This window comes from Mirounga angustirostris, unplaced genomic scaffold, assembly GCF_029215605.1.
Source record: "Mirounga angustirostris isolate CCGP_5_RB_7025 unplaced genomic scaffold, mMirAng1.0.hap1 SCAF_10, whole genome shotgun sequence".
NCBI classification, from domain to species: domain Eukaryota; kingdom Metazoa; phylum Chordata; class Mammalia; order Carnivora; family Phocidae; genus Mirounga; species Mirounga angustirostris.
The window spans coordinates 106924302-106947396 of record NW_026991718.1 but is presented as its reverse complement, the minus strand read 5'-3'; the positions used below and the strand labels follow the sequence as shown (position 1 = coordinate 106947396).

The 23095-nt window shown below is 41.8% G+C and overlaps 1 protein-coding gene across 1 annotated transcript in view; it reads right to left on the bottom strand.

Moving 5' to 3' along the window:
* The window catches only part of FERMT1 (FERM domain containing kindlin 1), a 30168-nt gene extending 8120 nt beyond the window's left edge, over positions 1–22048 (bottom strand). The window contains exons 1-10 of the mRNA XM_045883823.2: positions 21898–22048; positions 19612–19845; positions 15888–16034; positions 14565–14778; positions 13518–13620; positions 8440–8547; positions 7885–8016; positions 6227–6276; positions 908–1032; positions 30–136 (exon numbers count right to left, since the gene is read on the bottom strand). Of these exons, the coding sequence (XP_045739779.1) occupies positions 30–136; positions 908–1032; positions 6227–6276; positions 7885–8016; positions 8440–8547; positions 13518–13620; positions 14565–14778; positions 15888–16034; positions 19612–19845; positions 21898–22048 (1371 nt within the window). The remainder of the gene's footprint in view (positions 1–29; positions 137–907; positions 1033–6226; positions 6277–7884; positions 8017–8439; positions 8548–13517; positions 13621–14564; positions 14779–15887; positions 16035–19611; positions 19846–21897) is intronic.
* Between the last annotated feature and the right edge of the window lie 1047 nt (positions 22049–23095).

The following is a 23095-nucleotide window of genomic DNA, read 5'->3' as shown; positions in this document are numbered from 1 at the left end:
AGGGACATTTTTTTTTTTTTTTAACTTACATGGTCACATCTCAGATATACTTCATTCATACCATCGGCAACAGGGATTAGTAACTTGATTCCAAATTTTCTCCCTGCTACGTTGACATCTGGCACAACTTCACAGCCTGAATGATAAAAGGCAGGGACAAAACTGAGTTCTGAGAAATCTGTTATATAAATTAGGTGTGCATCTAAAAGAAACACTTTGAACATAAGCCCTTCAGATTTGGTTTTCCTCTGAAAAACTGAGGAGCAGGCAGACAACATTAATTAAAGGGTAACTAAATAAGACTCATGAACAATTCACATGGATAAGAGAAAATATCTTCTGTTATGATTTTCTTAAGTATCTCATCAACTGAATTCATTTTCCAGGTCGATTTGGCTATGCTAACTCATAGTAACATGGAGCTATGAATATTAACTTTTAAATAAACCAAAGTAGAGAGAATTCTCTTACTGTCACAATGATAAGGGAATTGAGTGCACTGGTTAATTAAATATTTCAGTTAATGGAGTTACCAGCACACTCACAGCCACTTTCAGAAATCAGAACAGAAACTAAAGTGACATTGAATTAAACAACCATTCTGGAATTTAGAAAGCTTTTCAGGATCCTACAATGCCTCATGTACTACACGGATGACACCAACTACCACCACTTCGTAGAACTGGACACACCGGGGAAGAAGGGACAGCAGAATGCAAATAATCACATTTATCACACCATATTCCAGGCTCCTGCTCCATGGGGAAGGGCGCTGCAGGCAGGCTGCCATGTGGAAACCAGTGAAATAGAGAGGTTCCTCTGGAAGTAAGCCCTACTTCACTGGGTGGGAGGTTGGCTTTCATGGCTGGGTCATGACAAGCCATACCCAGATGTAGGACTCTCTTACCTCTAAGATTCAGTTTTTCTACTGGTTCTCCTTGCTCAAGTTCCTTATTTTTAAAGTAGGCTATAGATGTGTCTTTAAAGATGAACCAATACTGTTTGAAAGTCTTCAATATTAGCTTCTTGGGCCTGCAAGTTAAAGTACAGTAAGCATTTTAACAGCCGTCCAGAAACGTAGGGACACATCGCAAATTTCAAGTGGTTCGAGATGCTCTAGAAACCTGTCCAAACAACATACTCTTTATTGTTGAAAGTAATTTTCACATTGCTAACTCGTTCCTAAAAACTGAAAACGGGGTTTTTAATAGATACAGAAGGTAATGCAGAATCTCAGGATTAAGACCACTTTGGCCTTGCTACTGCCTCTAACATGGGACCCTGGGGAAGACACTTCCCTGCCTGGGCCACGTGTCCTGCGTCTGTGTGATGGGGACAGTCCAGCCTCCAACTCACAGGGCATCTGTGAGCAGGGGACGAGGTAATCTCTGAGAGTGCTTATCACAGCACCTGGCATAACTGGAGTGCTCAATAAATTATTATAATTTGAGAAACATCCATGAATCTGGGACATCTGTCATTTCAGTATACTTCTTGGATCTGAAAAAGCTGTCCACATGGACAGCACAGCTTTCAAGGTATCAGACATAGACACTAGATCTAAAAGTAAGAAACCTTTTCTGTAGTTTCCTCTGATCCTTAAGAGAAACCACCACCGAATTCCCAGTGAGTCATGGAACTCAACAAAAATTTACAGCTAATCTACATAGACTCTACTGTTACTAGAAAAAAAAAACATTTTGGGGGGAAGATCCCCAAAAGTGAGATCTGTGGGGGCCAGAACACTTTATACTCTGGGCTGGACAAGGTTGGTAATGGTAAGTCTCAGTTAGGCCTTTCAAAATAGAGAACGTGAGAGAGAGCTGGGGAGTAAGGAAAGGGGGTACAGCTGGGCAGAGAAAAGACGATATGAGCTGTCCATGGTTCCGTGGAACAGTGCTGGCCGTGGTGGGTGAATCAGGGTCTCCCATGCTACAGCAGTGGGTTTCTGCATTCAAGGATGAGAGAAAGAGAGGAAACCGTGTGTTAACCCCACTCATACATAATTAGGGGCAACTTTTTTTAAAGATTTTATTTATTTATTTATTTGACAGAGAGAGAGAGAGCACAAGCAAGGGGAGCAGCAGGCAGAGGGAGAGAGAGAAGCAGGCTCCCTGCTCAGCAGGGAGCCCGACGCGGGGCTCGATCCCAGGACCCTGGGATCATGACCTGAACCGAAGGCAGACGCTTAACCAACTGAGCCACTCAGGCGCCCCTGTTTCCGAGTTTTAAAGGTGTGCAGACAGCATTGTTTTATTATTTTTTAAACTTTGAAGATCTAATTGGCTTTATGAAGTGATTCATAAATTGGGCAGCATAGCACCTGGCAAGTAGAGGGGAGCTCTGAGGAGGGGTACAGAGTGGAAAGTTGTCATAGGAAGGAAGGTGGGGCAAGGAAGTTATTAGCAAAAGAAAGGACTGGTCCAGGCAAGGTCACCTTCCCTGTGGGGAAGGGCAGGAGGTCTTATTAGGCAATTACCTCATCTTTTGGGAGACGGAGGGCCCATGTGACAGAGGACCTCATTGGTGCTGATCAGAAAATTCCCTTCTGACCGATTAAGACTCATTTCTGGGGGAAGCTGAAATTGCAATTAGGTTAGGTATTAAGCCCAAGTTTGGGGACTTGATCTAAGTGATGCTGTTTTGGGCCTGTGGGTTTCTTTTTAACAGTTCCCCTGTTTTGAACAGACTCTCAGCTTAACTGAGAGAGGTGATCAAAATTTGGGCAAGAGAATATTGTTTTTTTTTTTTAAAGATTTTATTTATTTATTTGAGAGAGAGAATGAGATAGAGAGAGCATGAGAGGGGGGAGGGTCAGAGGGAGAAGCAGACTCCCTGCCGAGCAGGGAGCCCGATGCGGGACTCGATCCCGGGACTCCAGGATCATGACCTGAGCCGAAGGCAGTCGCCCAACCAACTGAGCCACCCAGGCGCCCGAGAATATTGTTTTAATGGGCAGTATCATTATTGGCAACACTGTGATAGTGGAAACATTTCCAAATAAGTGCTTCCGAAATGCCCTCTCCACCGCACTAATCTCTTTCAAACATGAATTGCGTTCTCACTCATTTCACAATCACCTTTTTCTTAAAGGAGGGGTGAAGAGTGTTTATTATTTTGAAAGCATTTGCAGGCTGACCACTGATGGCCACTTGTCATCACAGAGAGGTCATAAATTTGGAACACATTCTTTTGAAAAAACAAGAGTGTGTCACTCCCCTTAGAGGTATTTTTCCATGTGATAACCAGGGTGGGGGGACCAAAGGTTTTCATGGGCACTCCTTCTTTATGAAGTATTATAAAGATTCCACTGTATTTTAGGTGTCTTGTATTTATAATGCGACTCTCCCTGATATCTCCCATGGCACATTGTGTAAGTTGGCCTGGAACTTCCCTCTGGAGGAAATTCTTTCTTTCTTCCTTTTTTTTTTTTTTTTTTTTAGATTTTATCTATTTATTTGACAGAGAGCAAGAGAGCACAAGCAGGGAGAGCGGCGAGGGAGAGGGAGAAGCAGAACCCTGGGATCATAACCTGAGCTGAAGGCAGATGCTTAACTGACTGAGCCACCCAGGAGCCTCTCTATGAGTAAATTTTTCATTTCCAGAGTTTCTATTTGGTTCCTTTTCAATATTGCCTCTTCTCTTTCATGATGATATTTATCTTTTAATTTCCATAAAGATTCAAAACATACTCATTTTATGTTTTTCTCAGATTGTTCTATTACCTAAAATTATTGAAACTGCTAATCTTCTTGTTTGTTGGGTTGGCTGTCTTTCCTTTACGATGGTACATGAGCTCACATGGTTAGTACTTTTTATCAGGAGCTCAATTTTTAGGGGTTTATTGTTTCCTCTAGAAGGCCCATCCATGCTAGATTGTGGATATTTCCCTCCAGATAGTTTTGTAATAACACTTGCTAGGGCTTCACAGGTTTTGTGGTCCTGGGCCAGTTTCTATTTTATTTTTTTCAGAATTCACTTATCATATAAGACATTTAAATTTAGATCTACGTCCATGTGTGGCAAAGGACCTGGCTCCAATTTCCTCCAGAGGGACTTTTCATTTCCCCATGTAGGACCCCATGCAAGGATGAACTTCCTCACTGCTTTCTGTCGCGGATGGACAGCTTTTCTACTCCCTGTTAAACAGAGAAGGCCACCCTTGCAAGTTTCTGCCTTTAGGCACGGGCTTCAGTCCTTGTCAGTACCTTACAATAGGCCTACAGTGTCATCTCCTCTCACAGGGATTAAAATCTCAGCCCCAAACCATAAGAATCTATGTCATGGCCCAAATCCCTCTCTGCATCTGAGGCTTCATATGTAGAATTAGATTCCCTCTGCATTTCCTGCAAGCTGGACTTCCCTGGTCTCACCTCAACCTTGTACAATTCCTTTATTTTTACTTTATCCAGCACTCACGCATATTTATAGCAAGACTGAAGTTTGCATTAGATCAGATGCATTTAGATCAGTTGTTGGAAACTGAAGTCTACTGTTTATATAGCGGGTTCAACAGATTTTGTTTAGAAAAAAAAAGAGCTTCACTGTAAAAAAAAAAAAAAAAAAGATTAAAAATGGTTCACAGGGGGTGCCTGGGTGGCTCAGTTGGTTGAGCGACTGCTTTCGGCTCAGGTCATGATCCTGGAGTCCCGGGATCGAGTCCCGCATCGGGCTCCCTGCTCAGCAGGGAATCTGCTTCTCCCTCTGACCCTCCCCCCTCTCATGTGCTCTCTCTCTCTCTCTCATTCTCTCTCTTAAACAAATAAATAAAAAATCTAAAAAAAAAAAAAATGGTTCAGGACTAGCTCAATGTTCTTCTACTGATAAGGAAAGGAAGCCCAAGGAAATGAAGGGCCTTTAAGGGTTACGCACGCTAATAAGTAGGAGTGGAGCTCCACTCTCCATTCTCCTTCCCCCCCTTCTTGTCTCCTTTCTTCTTTGCTTCCTCCATGAACTATATTGTCTATTAAAGTCAATATCTTCAGACCTTTGGTAGATATAGCGACCACTGTGAAACAGAAGACAATTTTGTGTGTTTGAGCAAAGCAATCACATTAAAGTGAAGTGGAGGGAGGGCTTAACTCTGGAATGTCATCTCCTTCACTGAAAACATTGATAGGAAGGGAAGGGTCATTATTTGGTTTGTGAAGAGCCAGATTTGCTCTAGATAGAGAATATGGCAACTTACTTTCTTCACAGAATGATTATTAAAAAATCATAAAGATGTATTCGTGGATTCAAATTATTACTTTTTTTCTGTAGCTCTGACTATAACAATATATGTGGTTGCAACCATTTATGCCATAAAAGTTAAATTAATGATCCTATTGTTTGAGACCACATTAAAAAAAAAAAGCAACCTGTAGAAACCTAGTGACAAAAATGGTTACTTTTGGATGCTTCTCACTTATACCTGATTCGCTGTTCACTCTTTCTAAGTCTTTCTTTGCATCACGTGTTCCCAAAACAACTTGCGTTTCTTTTCAAGCCAACTGACCCACTGAAGTGTCAGTGTGTTAAGAGAAGTCAATGAACCATAAAGTGACATGAGTAACTGATAGAACTTCAAAGGGGCCTTATTCTTTTCATCTTAACGCACCCTGGCACCATCACAAATGTTTTCTTTCTTTCCACGAAATAAAAAACTCCTCTGCCTTTTTAACAGTTTCAGATTGATATGAGGTAAGGTAACTGGGGAGTTTATCAGAAACACTTAACAGGCAAAGGTAGATAAACTGAGGTGACTACTCTGGATAAGCCCAGGACCAAAGTTCTAGAGACAACTGATTTTTCAACCATGAAAGAACCTTTGAATGGTGTCAAGTCCTGAGCCTCACAGATGACCAGTCTAGCATATTTGTTCACTAACTGCTGACATCGGCCGTGTTTACACCACTATTTATTGAGCAGGTACTATGAGCCAGGTACCATGCTCAATGCTTCATATATGTTATCTTATTCAATCCCCCCAATAAACCCAAGAGGAGGTATGCCCCCATTTTATAGATCAGGAAACTGAGGCTCAGGCACATGACAATGCCCGAGGTACCCCAGCTAGTATGTGTTGTTGAGCTGGGATTCAGCCCATCGTCTGTGTGATGCCAAAGCTCGTGCTCTTGCCTTTCAACCAGGAACCTGCCTAGCACGGGTTCAATTTAAATTCCTGGACTCTTTACCTGTGAGGCCTTGTTAGGGGTAATCCATTTCCCCTTTGAGGGTGACTTACCTAAATAATTTGAGATTATCTGCAAGTTTAGGGATATCAGTAATGTCCTCCTAAGGAAAAACAGATAACATTTCATAAGTAGTTAATTAGGTGGTATTGATACTCTATACCTGCACTGCCCAATACTGTAGCCACTCACCACATGGGGTTATTAAAATGTGAATTAATTAAAATTAAATTAATGAGAAACGCAGTCCCTCAGTCACACGAGCCACATTTCTAGTCGTGACCTTACTGGGTGAGGAGTGGGCGGGGGGATGGCGGACATGCAGGGGCTTCTGGGTGGCTGGCAAAGTTCTAGTTCTTGATTTGGGTGGTGACTTGGGTGTTAATACAAATTTGTTAAGCTGTACACTTTTCCCCCACTTTTCTGTATGTGTCATGTGTCACACAAATGAAAAAAGAGATTTAAAAAATTGACCAAGCACTACCATTCAAGTTAAAAATTTGAGCTAGAAACTGCTACTTTTATGTACAAACAAAATATTTTACAAATTTTACCTCGGAGGGAGTAAATCTAGCTACGTCTAGTTCACTGATTAACTTCTCAAAAGGAACCCGGTTCAAAGTTCATTGTGCGGTGTAGGTTGGTGTCTACTTTCTAAATGAAAAGCCTATTGTTCAGCATCACATGAAAATTTTGAGGGAGGAAGGGAGGGGGAATTTTCCATTTATTCTGAGAAGGATCACAGTCTATCTATTCAGTGGAGGAAGTCAACAAGTGAGAACACTCAAATTCAATGAGCCTGGTGTCTCCTATAAATGTGAGACAGGGCTTTGAATCTCTACAGAATCTTGGCATTTAGTTTGTATTAAGTATTTTCTTTTGCATGGTACCAACTTCCCATTTTAAGGAAATTAATCATAAGGAAACATGCATTAAATCCATAAAAATATAGTGACTCATTTTTATCTCTTACTATTTATATCCAATTACAATAGATCCACCTCTCTGATTCAATGTGCACTAAACTAATAATTATTCCCATGACTGCAGTAGTTAGTTAAACAAAAGGGTGGCACTCAGCAGGTGAATCAAACAGGAGAGGCATGCCGGTCATAAAGCCGCCATTCGGCCACATTTCAGGGATAAGGAGATGACAAAATAGCTGTATGACTTTATGTCTCACTGGAAGATTTTTGTCTATTTCCTGATGTCAGAAGGGTTCAGGGGCTTTTTAAAGTGTCCCAGAATAAAGGCCCTCACTGTGTCAACCTTGCCCAGTTGCAGTGAATGACTAGGTAAATAGGTAATAGGCTTTGTATCTGTGAAGCATCTTGTCCATGCTCACAGCTAGCCATACAACACACTGGGTGGTTCTCTCTAGACCTGAGGGGAGGGACCGCCTCCATATTCCCCGCGAGTGAAGGAAAGCCACTGGTGGTGGGTGCCTTTGCCTCATACCCCACAGCTTCTCCCTAAGAAATACATATAAATGTACTCCCATTAACAGCATTGAACATATCTCATTGTCCCTTCCAGAACTGACCCGAGAAAAGCCAGTCAGGTCTTGCTAGCTTTAAGCTTGTGACAAGTATGTTTTCTTTTTTCAAAATCAGACACAAGGTTCTCTTATTTCTCATAAAAGAGAGCTCATTTACATGTGTCAGTCCATGAGAACACAGCCACTGTTCTGAGTTACCAGAAAAGTGCATACCAAAGCGTTGTCTGCTTTTCCACCTTCTAGGGTCACTTCCAAATTAGAGAGTGCAGCTTCTACTTCGTCCACCTCAGACTCATTTGTAAAATCCTGTGTTTCAGCTGACAGCGACAGTTTGCTAATGTGATACTATGATGCAAACAGAGGTTTTAGAAATGTTATAAACACACATGTATCCATCAGCCCTTTCTCTTTTTGAAGACAATCCCCCCTGTAGTTCTGAATGTCTCCTGGAAAGACGTCTCCCTCCTCTGAAGGGAAAATGACATTTTAATCTGAATTATTTTGAGAGGTATGGTTAGTCATGGTCAAACTCGATTCTTCTTCATCACTGGTTCAGCTTGTAGTGGGGATGAGATAAGAATTGCAAGACTAATGCCTTATAGAAGATGGGCGCGTGTGGGGGTTATGAGGAAATTTTTAAATTGAAATGGACTCCCCTCACTTTGAGTTCTTTCTTCAAAGAAAAGAAACAGTATGAAGAAAATGAAACTTGAAGAAAACAAATCTGCTTTGTTTTCTTCCAGAGAGAAGGTACTAGAGTCCCCATACCTGCAGTGCTGCAAAGATCAACATTTCTTCTTCCGTGCAATCAATTTCTTCCAAGAGAATGGCCCACCTGGCTTGTTCATAGAGCTGGTTGATTCGGACAGCATCGTACTAAAGAAAGAAACAGGTAGGTGTGTATGTGTTGGGGGGGGGGCACGTATTTATATTCCTCCGTATGAAAACTCTGGAAACATGGAGGCCATTCCTTGTTAATGCAGTAAACTTTCACTCAGGTAAGTGAAAGAAATACCTATCTTTCCACTGCCCCAGCTCATTTTACTTCTGAACGTAGAACTTGTTTTGTCAAGATTATTTTCTAGAGCTTCTTCAAGGGGCCAAACTGACCCATCTCAGATTCCATTATTTCTCCCTCTCTTTTATCACATTTCTACCTGTAGGAAAAACCATTGTCACCACCTGTCTACAGGACTCTCTTCATCTGGCAAAACTGCAACTCTGTACTGATTAAACCGTAACTCCTATTTTTTCCCCCGAGTATACAATTTACCGTATCCTTAAGGAAAAAAGGTGAGGAAAATATGGAGGAGGAATAGAAAGAGTGCCTAAACAGATTTATCACAGGTTGATGAGCATTAGTTTATTTTTCCTTTTGCATTAACCTTATACACACGAGAAAAAAGGTGATAGGGGATGTAAAAATCTGTAGCAAGCCCAAACCAGCAAAGAGCATTGCTATCAGGTCAGCGGGAAATGGGGCCTATCGTAGAGGCATGCTCCTTCTCAGCAGTGCCAAAGCAAGACAAATGCGAACCCATGTGAGTGGACCTCAGGAAGCTGGAGGACTAAGAACCTTAAGAGAGTCCGTCTTTGCTTTGTGAACTTTGCAGGGTACACCACAGGAGCTAGCCCCAGGACCCTCCCCAAACAAACCAAAACAGAACACACGTGAGAATATTCACAACAGCGTTGTTCATAACAATTCCGAACTGGAAACGTTCCAGGGTGCCTCGGCTGGTGAATGGATAAACGAAACGTGGGCCACGTGCACAAGGGGACGCCACTCAGCAGTAAGAAGGAACATGCTATTGATACACGTAAAAACACAGAGGGACCTCAGAAACATGCTGAGTGAAAGATCCAGACGCACAAGATGACATACTGTATGAGTCCATCTATAGGAAACTTCTAGAAAAGGCAAACCTGGACACAGAAGGCAGACCAGTGGTGGGCTGGGGCTGGGAGCCAGAACTGACCACAGATGGGGTATGAGGAAACTTTTTTGGGTGATGCAAGTGTTTTACTACTGGATTGTGGTGATGGTTGCACAACCATATGAATGTACTACAATCATTATAATAGAATTTTATGGCATGTAAATGATATGGCAATCAAGATACAACAACTAAAAAAACACACACCACGCACACCAAAAACCAAGCAACCCCTGCCCGCCCCCCCTAAAAGACTCCTGCTTCATGAACAGTTTAAAGACAAAATCTAAATAGTATGTGCAGCCACTAAAATTTGAATTGGACTGTCCTATCTGTCTCTGTCTGTCCACCAGTCAGTCATAGTGTCTACAATTCTAATGCTGCAGGAGTTTTAGTGAGAGTAAGTTAAATCACCCGATCAGGCTTTTCTCTCAAATGCAGTCAGTAAAGATTTACAAAGCTTCCACACCTGAACAAACCTAATTCCCCTAGCACCCCCCAAAGCCAAATAAAACAATTCCTTGAAAGAACGCTGGTTAAACAAAAGTTGGCCTATATTTGCAAATTGACATTAGGAGAACAGGATCTAGTACAAGATGTTATAAAGGACAGGATAAGCCCTGGCTCCCACTGAGGAACACTGGATTTCTCAGTGGCAGCCAGCAGAACTCTGGATTTTCTTCTCTGGAGTCTTGTTCAGGTTCCCCCCCGAGGCTCTAGAAGAACATCACAGGTCCCAGGTTTTCATGGGTCATGTATTAACAGGCACCCCAGTAGGTCTTTTTCTCTCTGAGAACTCTGTCAGTGGTTTCCTTGACTTAGAGACAAATTTTTCCCCTTGGTGGGAATTGGCTACTCTCGCCCTTCCTTGGCTCTCGATTTCCTTTGTCTTCCAGTTTACTGAAAATAGAAATCCCAGACTGGCGTTAGGAGTCTGCCTTTGGCTGTGGTCATGATCCCAGGGTCCTGGGATGGAGCCCCGCATCGGGCTCCCTGCTCAGCGGGGAGCCTGCTTCTCCCTCTCCTACTCCCCCTGCTTGTGTTCCCTCGCTCGCTGTGTCTCTGTCAAATAAATAAATGAAATCTTAAAAAAAAAAATTAGAAAAAAAAAAAAAAAAAAGAAATCCCAGAGTGGGAAGCACACGGTTTCTGCCACCTCCATGGCCTGAATCCCTGTTTCTCTTCATCCAGGCAATTAGGTTAACCCCTCTCTCCTTCCCACAACCACCAATATAAACAAATAACAAGACCTGCTTCCCAGAGTTTCACTCTCTCAAGAAAGGGTTATTCTTGAGATCTAATCACTGAGGATTCCCAGTTAGCTGGGAGGCAGGTTTCAGTATCTCCAGGACTCTTATTAAAATTGTTGTTCCTTTTCTCTACTGAACATTTAAAAAAATACTTTGATTATTGGAGTTATAAGTTATTTTCATTCACACATTCAAATAGGGCAAAATAAGAGATAATGAAGGAATTCATTCTGAATGAATTCTCAAGGGACAAAAGAAGGTACAATAAAAAGTTAGTCTCCTTCTCTTCCTTGTTCCGGACTGTTTTGTACCTTGTTCTTTTTCATTCGATAATATACCTTGAATATGTTCTACATCAAAAGAAAGCTGATTCATTCTTCTTAGCAACAGCACTATATAGGTGTATCATAATGTACTTAACCACTTCCCTACTGATAGATGTTTAGGTAGTTTCCAATTTTCTTCCCCAAATAATGTAGCAATAACTGTTCTTGTGTACGGACATATTAATGCACATATTTGAGTATAACTGTGGTGTAAATACAGTGGAGTGGATTTGCTGCGTCAAAGCTATGTAGAATTGTAATTCTGATAGATATTGCCAAATTGCCTTCCATAAGGATCAGATTAATTTGTACTTTGATCTATAAGCAGGGTACGAGAGAGCCATTTTCCCCACACTCTTGCTAAGATAGTGTATGAAACTTCTTGATCTTTGCCAATACAAGGCTAAAAGCCATTCTAGTTCCTTTTCTGTGAACTATGTGTTCGTATCCTTTGCTCATTAGGCTATTGGGTTGTTGGTCTTTTTTTTTTTTTTTTATTGATTTCCAGAAGCTCTTTATTAGGGAAATTAGCCTTTTGTTTGTAGTATGTGTTGCAAAGACCTTTTTTCTTTGTATATGGTTTTTTGGCATGCATAAAATGTTAATTTATGAAAATGCACCTATCTTTTTTTGGATTCTGGATTTTGCATTTTTAGAGTATATTATTTTTTGAAATTTTGTATATTCTAGTATTTTTGTAAATTTGAGATTTTAATCAGTACTTGTAACCCTGGTGTCACTGCCTGCCTGCATCTCTCTGCTGAAAGCTGGAGAGGAGACACTCCTTGATTCTACTATACAGTCTGGTTCCCATCTGGAGGTGCCTTGTCTGTTTTACAAGGTTTCATGGGTGCTATCTTTGCTCTTGATTTGATTGTAGATTCTATGAAAACATAAAGCGCATCTTAAGTTTCTGTATCCCTCTATCTACCTAGTAGAAACTTGGAACTAAACCTGGTTATATTTATAGCATCCATACTTTTGAAGGGGGGAGAAGGGAACTCTAAAGTGGTTGGGATCATTTCTCCTGTGCCCCAAAGTCATATCCCCAAAGCCTGAGTCTTCTGGTCACCTTTGGGTTGACAGCTTCTATTTGGCTGTTAGATTCAAATAGGTTTCGTTCATGAGCCATGTGGAGAGAACTCCTTACCAATTAAGCAAATATGATCATTCATAGCACCCTTGAAAAAAAAAAAAATCAAAACAAAAAAACCCCTCCCTTTTGGGAGAAGCTGTAGAGTAGTTTCTCCTGAAGGTTTTATCAAAGAGCCAAAATTTGCTCGTTTGCCATGATTCAGTGGAAGTTAGGCACTCCAGAAACAAGCTAGGTCCAGGGGCATTAAACCAGGATCTAAAGCAAAGACTGACCAGGAACAAGGCTCATTTTGAAGAAGATGCCAGTGGGACCAGAGATGCACCTTTGAAGACCAGACTTAACATCGGGATCAAGGAGAAGAGAGTGCCACAAGAGGCAGAATCACTGTTGTGGGTGAGAAAGGGGGCACTTGGAGGGCCCGTGACTCAGTTTATATTCTTGACATTTGGCAGGTTAAGTGCTGACTCACAACTCCACAAACAGGCCAGGCGGGGCCAAGGAAGGGGCAGAAATTCAGAGGATTTATTTCACTACTCAGTTGTCCTAGTAAACTTCAGGTGGCAGATGGGCACTTAATGGGAGTTGCTGACCAGCTGGGGTCTTTATTTTTACAGATGATCCCTCTCTCTCATTACCAAAGACTTATTCAGCCCTGCAGTGGGGAGTCCTGTCTTATACATGAGAGCCTGCTCTTAACCTTGGCTCTGATGATCCTTCCTTCCTAGAAGGAGATTTCAGCTCTGTGAGCCACTCTCCTCTTGTTCCTTGATTCGTGTGGATGGAGAGGGGCAGTGCACACCATGCTGGGCAGAAGACCCCAAGAGACTCCTGCTAACTCAGGGGCAGCTGACCATGCTCATTAGAAACTTAAAGACGAAAATCCAAAGACAGTATATATTCATTGGTCTAACCCTGCAGAGCTAAACAGAAGATTATACAAATTAACCCTAATTCTGAGAAATAAATGACTCAATTTTCCACTTCCAGGCCTTCACATTGAAAAAAGGAGAGAGAGAAGAGGCACCTGGTGGCTCAGTCAGTTAAGCGTCTGCCTTCGGCTCAGGGCATGATCCTGGGGTCCTGGGATCGAGTCCCGTATCTGGCTCCCTGCTCGGTGGGGAGCCTGCTTCTCTCTCTCTCCCTCTGCCTGCCACTACCCCTGCCCCCTGCTCATTCTTTCTCTCTCTCTCTCAAATAAATAAAATCTTAAAAAAAAAGAAGATAAAAAGTATCTTACTTTGGGATTCAAGTCAAAGAACGTGTAGTATTTAAATCGTAACAGTAGCTGCTCATCGTCCTGGATGCCTTGCTCCATAAGGGAACGTGAGGAGTCCAGCCAACTAGAAAACAACAGGATGAGTTTTAAAAGTCAATCAATTTTACACACATATATTAGAGTATTACCTAATATGTTTATATACATATTTACACTTATATACATGTATTTACACTTATATACATATAGATGTGGATGTACACATACATGTGTATGTGTGTGTGTGTGTATTTCCTTGAACAAAGTCTGAGTAAGTAATATAACCAAAAACCTGTAAGGGAGAGGACTTGGTAATACCTTATATCTGCATTTAATTTTATAGCTTTTATAACTTTCCAAGTGCTTTTTGTATGTATATTTTGTTTACACCGATACTTAAAATAACCCAGTGAAGGGCCAAGGCGGTTCATATTTTCTCAGTTTTATGGGTGAGAAAATGGAGTCTTAGCGACATTAAGTGCCGTGTTCAAGGTCATGTGCCCTGTCGTGGAGCCAGAATGAAAATCTGTACTTGCTGACTTCCCACACTGCCTCTCTTCTACCCAAGCTGGTCTGACTCAATGCTGGGTCTATCGTATTGGCTAGAACTTTCTGTAACAGTGGAAATAGTCTATATTGCCCTGTCCAATAGGGTGCCCACTAGTCCATGTGGCTACTGCAGATTTAAATGTGGCTAGGGCCACACTTTAATTTTAATTAAATTCAAATTTAAATGTAAATATCCACCCGTGGCTAGTGACTCCTGTATTGGATGGTGCAGTTCTAGAGCTGAAGAATAAATACTGGGTGGTGGTGAGGGGTGGAGAATAAAAGTGAGCAACAGAATGAGGCGGGGATGAATGCCATCCAGTCCCATGGAGTGAAGATGGCCTGAATGTCTATTATTCCAGGCTTTGGGGGGAAATAAAGATGACTGAGATACACTGTCTGGACAGTCCAGTGGGGGTGAGTGAGCCTCATAATAGAGGAACATGGTGAGAGAGAAGCAAACCGGAGCCATGTCCTTACCCTGCGTTAAGCTTGGCTTTGTCAACCAGAGACCGAGGCTGGTACATATCAGCCAGCGCTTCTGGTGACTGGGGGGGTTGGCTGAATGCGAGGATGCTGCAGTTTTGTTCTGTCAAAGGGCTGTCGCTGAACCAAGTCATGGTGGAGGACGCCGGCGTTCCATTGATGGGGTCATATGTGGGAGTCATGGTTTTACTGTACAAGCCAGGGCTGACTGCAAGGCAAAGGGAAGCATGCACTATGATATGAGATTCATATCTTAATGAATATTAAGATCATTAAGATCTTAAGAATATTAAGATCAAGGGAGGCATCTTTGGAAAAATAGGTACTAACATTGCTTATACTAAAATGGATTTTGAATTTAAATGTCTGTAACATTTAAGTAAGTTATGGCTGATGGGAGAGGAGTTTTTAGCGCCTGAAAAGGCAGAGAACTCACAGGCCGTAAAAGCTTCTAAAACCAACCCAGGCAAATGCTGGGGACTATCTCCTTGTCAATAATTCAAAATTCTATTTCAGCAGTGAGTTTTGGCACCATCAGAGAACAGAAGATCTCACAAGAGTGCATGTACAGACTATATTTTTGGGCAAATCCTTTAAACAAATAATAGTACTTGCCAATTTTAAGAATCCAGCTAGTTGATGGTTAATAAATCACATGGTCTGTGTAAGGAAAATGCAAAAAATGCTTTTTATTCTTTGCACTGGAATATACTATGCAAGAAGACCTTTGTCGCAAGCAAGCTAGAGATTGATTTGCTTTTATGTAAAAAGACAAGGATAGTGTCTTTCCAGAATTTTTACCTGCCCACTTGTTACATGCCCAATGCAAAATTTAAATTGAATTCAGGAAAGAGTCACATGAAAACAGACTCAGGAAGAGAAAAGTATGGTTTGAGTGATCCAACTAATCTCTTTTCCTCCCAAATTCACAGCCAATTCCCCTAAAGCTTTGCGTTCATCAGCAACATAATATACACAGTTAAAACAATGAGCTATACAGTTGGTAGAGCATGTGACTCTTGATCTCAGGGTCGTGAGTTCAAGCCCCGTGCTGGGCATGGAGACCACTTAAAAAAAAATAATGAGCTATAAAACAAACCTTATTAAAAAAAATTCTGTGAGTTCTAAAAGTAATCGCATATCCTTTCTTCCTCACAGGAATCCTGCAATTTTAGTCCTTCTTTGTTTGGGGCAAGGGAGGTGAGGGAAGAGAAGACGAGGGAAAGAGGAGCAGAGGGAAGGAGAGTTCTTGGGATTTAAGAAATCCTTGGATTCAAGAATGAAACACAACAATAAAACAGCTGTCAGGAATCATACCTGGTGGACCTGAAGTCGTTGGAGAACCCTCCAGGTTTAAAATATCTTCAATGATGGGCTCCTTGTTACTTTTGTCTTTTTTTTTCTTCTTTTTAAAATAGTCACCAGAAGGCTTTAACAAGGAAAGTTCTTCTGATCGTCTGATATCTAACAAACAAATATAAAGAAGAATGAAAAACTATCAAAAAGTAAAAAGAGGGGGCATCTGGCTGTCTCAGTTGGAGGGGCAAGTGACTCTTGACCTCAGGGTTGTGAGTCGAGCCCCGCGTTGGCCCCAGAGATTACTAAAAAGAAATAAAACTTAAAAAAAAAAAAAGTAAAAAGAAAATTCCTTCTAAGACCCAGAGTCATGCTGGGCATCTGAAATCATTTCTCAGGAAATTCCTGAGAAGTAGATGGAACTAAATTATATCCCTTTGGAAGAAATAGAAGGGGACCAGAGACTCCTAAAATGGGTGCATGTGTGTGTGTGGGGGGGTGTCAAAGAGTGGAGGGAGATTTAGTCTAATAAAATTACTAGTTGTTTTTTATTTTTATTTTTTTTAAAGATTTTATTTATTTGAGAGAGAGAATGAGAGAGAGAGAGAGAGCATGAGAGGGGGGAGGGTCAGAGGGAGAAGCAGACTCCCTGCCGAGCAGGGAGCCCGATGCGGGACTCGATCCTGGGACTCCAGGATCATGACCTGAGCCGAAGGCAGTTGCTTAACCAACTGAGCCACCCAGGCGCCCTGTTTTTTAATTTATTATGAAAATATTTCAAAGATATCCCAAGCAAAGGGAATAGTATAATGGCGCCCTCATATTTTTATCAGCTTCAACCACTACCAACATTTAGCTGTTCTTGCGTTATCTATTTACTACCCATTTTTCCCTCCCTCTTTTTCCTCTTTTTTCAGTTTTTTTCCCTAAAATAACAACCAAGAATCCCACCTTTTTCTTTATAGAACATAGATCCTGAAAGCCTTTCTCTTACACTGGGCCCAGTCGCTAATTTCATCCCTACGGCAGACAGCATTGGTGCCCCGCACATCTCTTGGTGGCCCTCACCACTTCCGTGCACTCTGAGGCGACTTCCGGTGGCAGCTAGGACAAGTATCTCTCTGCCTGAGGGCTTGCTCTGGATGCCACAGTCTGCACTGCCCAAATGCTGATGCAAAAGGCCACACAAGTTCAGAGAATTAACACTCCCCAAAAGCAGCCCTCAGTGACTGACGAGAGTGGCATAGTAACACTCCCGCTCCCTCGCCCCTTGGGTGGGCTAGTCCTGAGGCATGTTGACATCATCTCCCAGAAGCCCCCAAATGCGACTGGATTGGTGACACTCTCTTATGGGTGGCCTTCTCTTTCCAGTCTTACTTCCTCACCCCCCAACCAGTATTTTCTGGAATCACCCCCCCCAATAACTGTTTGTCCTTGAATTCTTTTTTTTTTTTTTTTATTTGAGAGGGAGAGAATGAGAGAGAGAGCACATGAGAGGGGGGAGGGTCAGAGGGAGAAGCAGACTCCCCGCCGAGCAGGGAGCCCGATGCGGGACTCCATCCAGGGACTCCAGGATCATGACCTGAGCCGAAGGCAGTCGCCCAACCAACTGAGCCACCCAGGCGCCCTGTCCTTGAATTCTTATCTCAGGGTCTGCTTCTGGAGCAACGAAACCAAGATGATTCCCAGTTTTCTCTATTAGTCAAATATATTTATAACCACCACTGCTAATCAGAACTCCTGATAACCATTAACCACACCGAGCTGCTATGTGATTCCAAGTAAAAGCTAAGGAATGTGGACGTTTAGAGTCTGAAAGCAGTTTTCCTGGAGGCAAATGCACTGATGCCAGAGGTCTGGCCATTTTTCAGTTCAAACGTTGCTTAGTGCCGAGGCTGAGGCTAGCAGTTCAGCTCCATCCTCTTCCCCTGTAACCAAGGATGCTTGATTGTCAGGTGGCAGCACACACCTGTGCCCATTCCAAATGCATAATTTATACATGAGACCAGGAGATGAATCAGAATTTCCAGTAGGAGCATTAGAAACAAAACAACCAAACCAAACCTGCATCTCCAAGCCCAAGATTTGTGTCTTTTCTTTGTGAGAAAACCCATCATATTGCGAAATTTGATTTAGCTTCAGGTGAACAGATATAAAAGACAATGATTAGAAATGCCAGGTTGAGCCCTTTAGAACTACTATGAAGATATAATCTGGAAAAGAGAAGAACGTCTGACTGCTTCTATATATTTTGCAGCCTCAAGTTTTTGGTCCCGGCCACAATGTGTGTTTCCAGTCTACTGTGGCCTGGGTTTTATTTCATCATTTCCTTTGTTTTCCAATCATCATTGGAATATTGCTGGAAACAACATGCCCTGCTACTTGCCATTTGCCCGTCATGCACCAGGGGCACTGCTGGTGAGCTCTGTAATGGAAGGTTCCATTCACTTGTTCACTTAACAGTTGATGAGCAACGAACGTGTGCGAGGTGTTGTGCTAGGTGTTAGGAACCTGGGCATGCTCAAGTAATGGTTTCTGTCTTCACCCTATTTAATACCATAGTAGTCCCCACTGACCAACAATGGAACTCCCAATCCTGCATATACTGTTAGAGTTTTTCTTTTTCTCTCTACCACATATCTCCTTTTAATATCTTATTTTTAAATTACTTTTACATTCATTCTTTCTTTTCTGTCTCTGTATCCTAGAATGTCAGCTCAAGAAGGGAAGGGGGTTTGGACTATTTTTATTGCTAACCAATCCCTAGCACTCGCCACAATGCCTGCCTAATCAGTATATATTTGTTGAAGGAATGAATGAACGGTTTATAGTTTAATGGGGAAAAGAGATTACGCACTCAGATATTGTAAATGCTAAATCTTAGCCTTGGAACCAAAGAATGTACCTACACACTTTCAAAAAGTATAAAACAAGAAAATCTTCATGACACAGGGTTCACTTCCATTATAGAAGTTCCCCAAATACATGGTTTGGGCAGTGTTGTTCCTAATGACTGTTAAAACCATAAGAATTAGTTTTCAATCCATAATTAAGTGTACCTTCCTGCTTAAAATAAATTCCACAGGGGTGCCTGGGTGGATCAGTCGTTAAGCGCCTGCCTTCGGCTCAGGTCATGATCCCAGGGTCCTGGGATCGAGCCCCGCATCGGACTCCCTGCTTGGTGGGAAGCCTGCTTCTCCCTCTTTCACTCCCCCTGCTTGTGTTCCTCTCTTGCTGTGTCTCTCTCCGTCAAATAAATAAATAAAATCTTAAAAAAAAAAAATAAATAAATTCCACAAATAATTTTTGTGGCTAGAATATTTACTGTAGTGAAGTGTTAATAAAGCAATTAAGACACTAAAAAACACCATTATCTCAAAAACAATAAAGATATATCAGCTCTATGGTGATGATGATGGAATGGAACTTTCTTGTTTGCCTTAAATATAATGATGATATTACTATGGCTTAGAGGAATGAATTTTTTGGGGGGGGAAATCTTAATGGGTTTGTTTCTTCTGTTTACAGATCTCTTTTGAAATAGTGTTAAGCTTTGTGGAAATGAACCTGATTTATTCCAATAATGTTTCATTTGGTTTAACTCTACTTACATGGCTAGAGTCCCCAGAAAAAGCTTGAAAAGTATGGTTCCTAGTAAGGGAAGTGTAGGCGGAAAGCACACATAATTTTCCTGTCCTCCTTGCCCAACAGTCCAAAGGGCGTGGGGCCCCTCCAGGGTACTCACTCAGGATTTTGCAGATATCACTGACAGCTTTAAAAACCACAGCTGAGAAGCTGACTCGCAACCTCACTGTCTTCACATTTGGCAGGCGGAGGCGAAGCATTTTGTGCTGTGGGGTGAAGAGAAGCTTTGCATCTGCCTGGACCCCGCATTTGTCCAGAGTCCAGTGCGTTTTCAGAAGCCAGCAATGTTTCTGTTCCCACCAGAGGGCAAAGTCTGACCAGTCTTGGAATATGTCTGCAAAAATGGAAAATACGATGAAGTGAAATGAGAGAGAACTCTGGAGTCCATTCCATTGTGTGCGAGAGCTGAAACATACCCATGGTCTTCAGCTCCCCATCTCCTTTTACAACCCGAGGCTCCACAAGCCTGGGACTCTCTTCAAAGTCTCTAAGGTGGGGCAGGTAGAAAACAGAGTCTGAATCTTATCATGATTATGTTTTAACACGGTGAAAGGAACAGAAACATACACATTTTGTTCTTGATAAAATAGCTGGAGTTCTTTTCCCTAAAATCCCTTAGGGGCATGGTCCTTTCTGGGAAAGCCAGGAGCATTTGACTTTAATCAAGATTATTTCCCTCTAAGAAATGAATCCTTACACTGTTGCATCACAAAGGAATATCAATAACTCCCAAAGTCTGCACAGAAGGACTATAAAGTCGACATTCCCCCCCTGCATAATGACCAGCTCTCTTATCAGCACCACCAGATTCCCAATTTCCAAAATGTCTACCTGAGATCAGCTGAATATTTTCTCTCAATGTCAGTGTCAACGTGAACTCTTTCCCCTCCTTCAATGCTGAGAGCAAAGTTGAATCTTTTTCCTTTGTCAGTGATGGAACCAATATTCAATCTTTTGTTTGTTTTTTTAAAAAAAATGTTTCTCTCTTGTTCTCTCACTTTATGTTAGAAAACGTTTCTTTCAATGCTGTTAGTAGAAATATAAATGCTGTAACTATTTTAGAAAGTCCTATTATGCAGCATTTCCTCTCTGAGCTGTACCCCAACAGAAATCTACTCACCAAAGACATGTATTATAGCAGCCCTATCTGTAAGGGCCTGCAAATGGAAACAACCCAAATGCCCATCACTAGGTAAATGGGTAAACTGTGGCATAATCATACGATGGAATATCACACAGCAATGAGAGTAAATGAACCAAAACTGTATGCAACAATATGGGTAAATCTCGGGCGCCTGGGTGGCTCATTTGGTTAGGCGACTGCCTTCGGCTCAGGTCATGATCCCAGGGTCCTGGGATCGAGTCCCACATCGGGCTCCCTGCTCGGCGGAGAGTCTGCTTCTCCTTCTGATCCTCTCTCCCCTCATGCTCTCTCTCTCACTCTCTCTCTCTCAAATAAAAAAAAAATCTTAAAAAACAAAACAAAACAAACAATATGGGTAAATCTTACAGCAGATGCATAAGAGTATGTCCTCACATGAGTACACCTATATGCAGTTTAAAAACAAGTAAAATTATTCCTATGGTGTTAGAAGTCAGAATAGTGGTTTCCCTTCATGGGGCAGTGACTGGGAGAGGGGGTCAGATGTGCTACTTGGGTGGGGGAAGTCCGTAATATTCTATTTCTTGATCTGAGTGTAAGTTATATGACTGTGAAAATTCACTGAGCAGTACACTTAATGGTAAGTGCACTTCTCTGTGTACATATTATACTTTAACGAAGACTTACTTAAAAAAATCTCTATCTCATTAGTGTAAGTGAAAAGCCAACATCTGGACAACTTTGGGTAGAAGGTAAAAACAAATAAGAGAAAACAGAACACTATTAAGTTTTAGGTCGATCATGTTGATTCCTGATGTGAAGACTGACCCTTAAGACTTCTCTTTCTTTGTTTAAACAGGAAGAGTAGCAAATGGTGGATATGTGTTAGAAGATACATTAGCACTGAGCGGACTTCATCGCTGAGCAATCAAACATATTAACAAAGAGAATTGACACAGTAATCTAATGCCATGTCACATAAAGTCACTTCAGATGCCACCAGTGGGATGAGCCTGTGGAAACATGGTTTCATACCTACTGAGGAGCTTTAGTTTGCCACCAGAGACTCCAGTTTTTACAAGAGTAGCTGGGGGGTTCAGTTTATGGCTTTTGTAAGATTCTCTATTTCTCTTCTTCCTGTGGGAGGGGGCTTGTTCTCTGAGCCATTACAAGATAAAAAAGCAGAAAAACTTAGATGATCAGACAACCTCGATCAGCCATTTACTGTTAGTGCAATAGAGAGGGTTTCAAATGTAGGGAAACCATAAAGAAACAGTAACTTACTGATCTGTTCTACTAACTTGAGCATCAACCCCCCAACATGCAGGTCTCCGGACACTCTCAGTGTGACATCTTTCTGCTCCTCCTCGTTTGGATGGTCAACTCTGACGACGAGCTCCCAAGAAGCAGATGCAAAGTCGCTGGAGGAGAGCATCATGGCAAATGCAGGTGTCTGCCGCATAAAAAGGCAGACACAGATCAGAATATGAGAAGGTAGCTGGAGCTTGCCAGGAGACCCTGTAGGGCAAAACTTTTTCTCATTTTAGCCTCTTCAGGAACTCTGCAGGGTTCCCAGTGCTCCATATTAAATTCAACATCTTGGGGCACCTGGGTGGCTCAGTTGGTTAAGCGACTGCCTTCGGCTCAGGTCATGATCCTGGAGTCCCAGGATTGAGTCCCGCATCGGGCTCCCTGCTCGGCGGGGAGTCTGCTTCTCCCTCTGACCCTCCCCCCCTCTCATGTGCTCTCTGTCTCTCTCATTCTCTCTGTCTCAAATAAATAAATAAAATCTTTAAAAAAAAAAAATTCAACATCTTATCTTTAAAGATAAAAAGTCCTATAAAAATGGTCTCAAGCCTTCCAAATGTATGTAACTTTATCTTTCCATAGGCATTTGCCTATTTATTTTCCGTGCCTGCCCAATGCATCAATCTTCACTTTCTATCTCTATTGACTTCTCTTGACTTTCTCTGAATTATTGTGGCAATAGGCAACAAATCATGGGAATCCTTGATATCTTTAAAAAAAAATCAACTTCATTGAAGTGTAATTTGCATATAACAAAATGCATAGATTTTTTTTTTTTAAGTAGGTTCCATGCCCAGCATGGAGCCAAACATGGGGCTTGAACTCACGACCCTGAGGTCAAGACTTGAGCTGAGATCAAGAGTCAGATGCTCAACCAAATGAGCCACCCAGGCACTTCTGCACAGATTCTTTTTTGAGTATATTAGTTTCAGGTGAACAATATAATGATTCAACAACTCTATATGTTATGCTGTGCTCACCACAAAAATGCACGGATTTTAAATGTACAGTTTGATGCCTTTGTTATATGCAAATTATGCCTTTAGCTAAAGTTTATTTTAGAAAAGGATGCCGTAAAAATCTTCCTCTATCTATCTATTATATTCTCCCATACATATTGATGACATCTTCTGGTATGACAATTCAAAAAATGGAAGTACAGCAAAATAGTTTC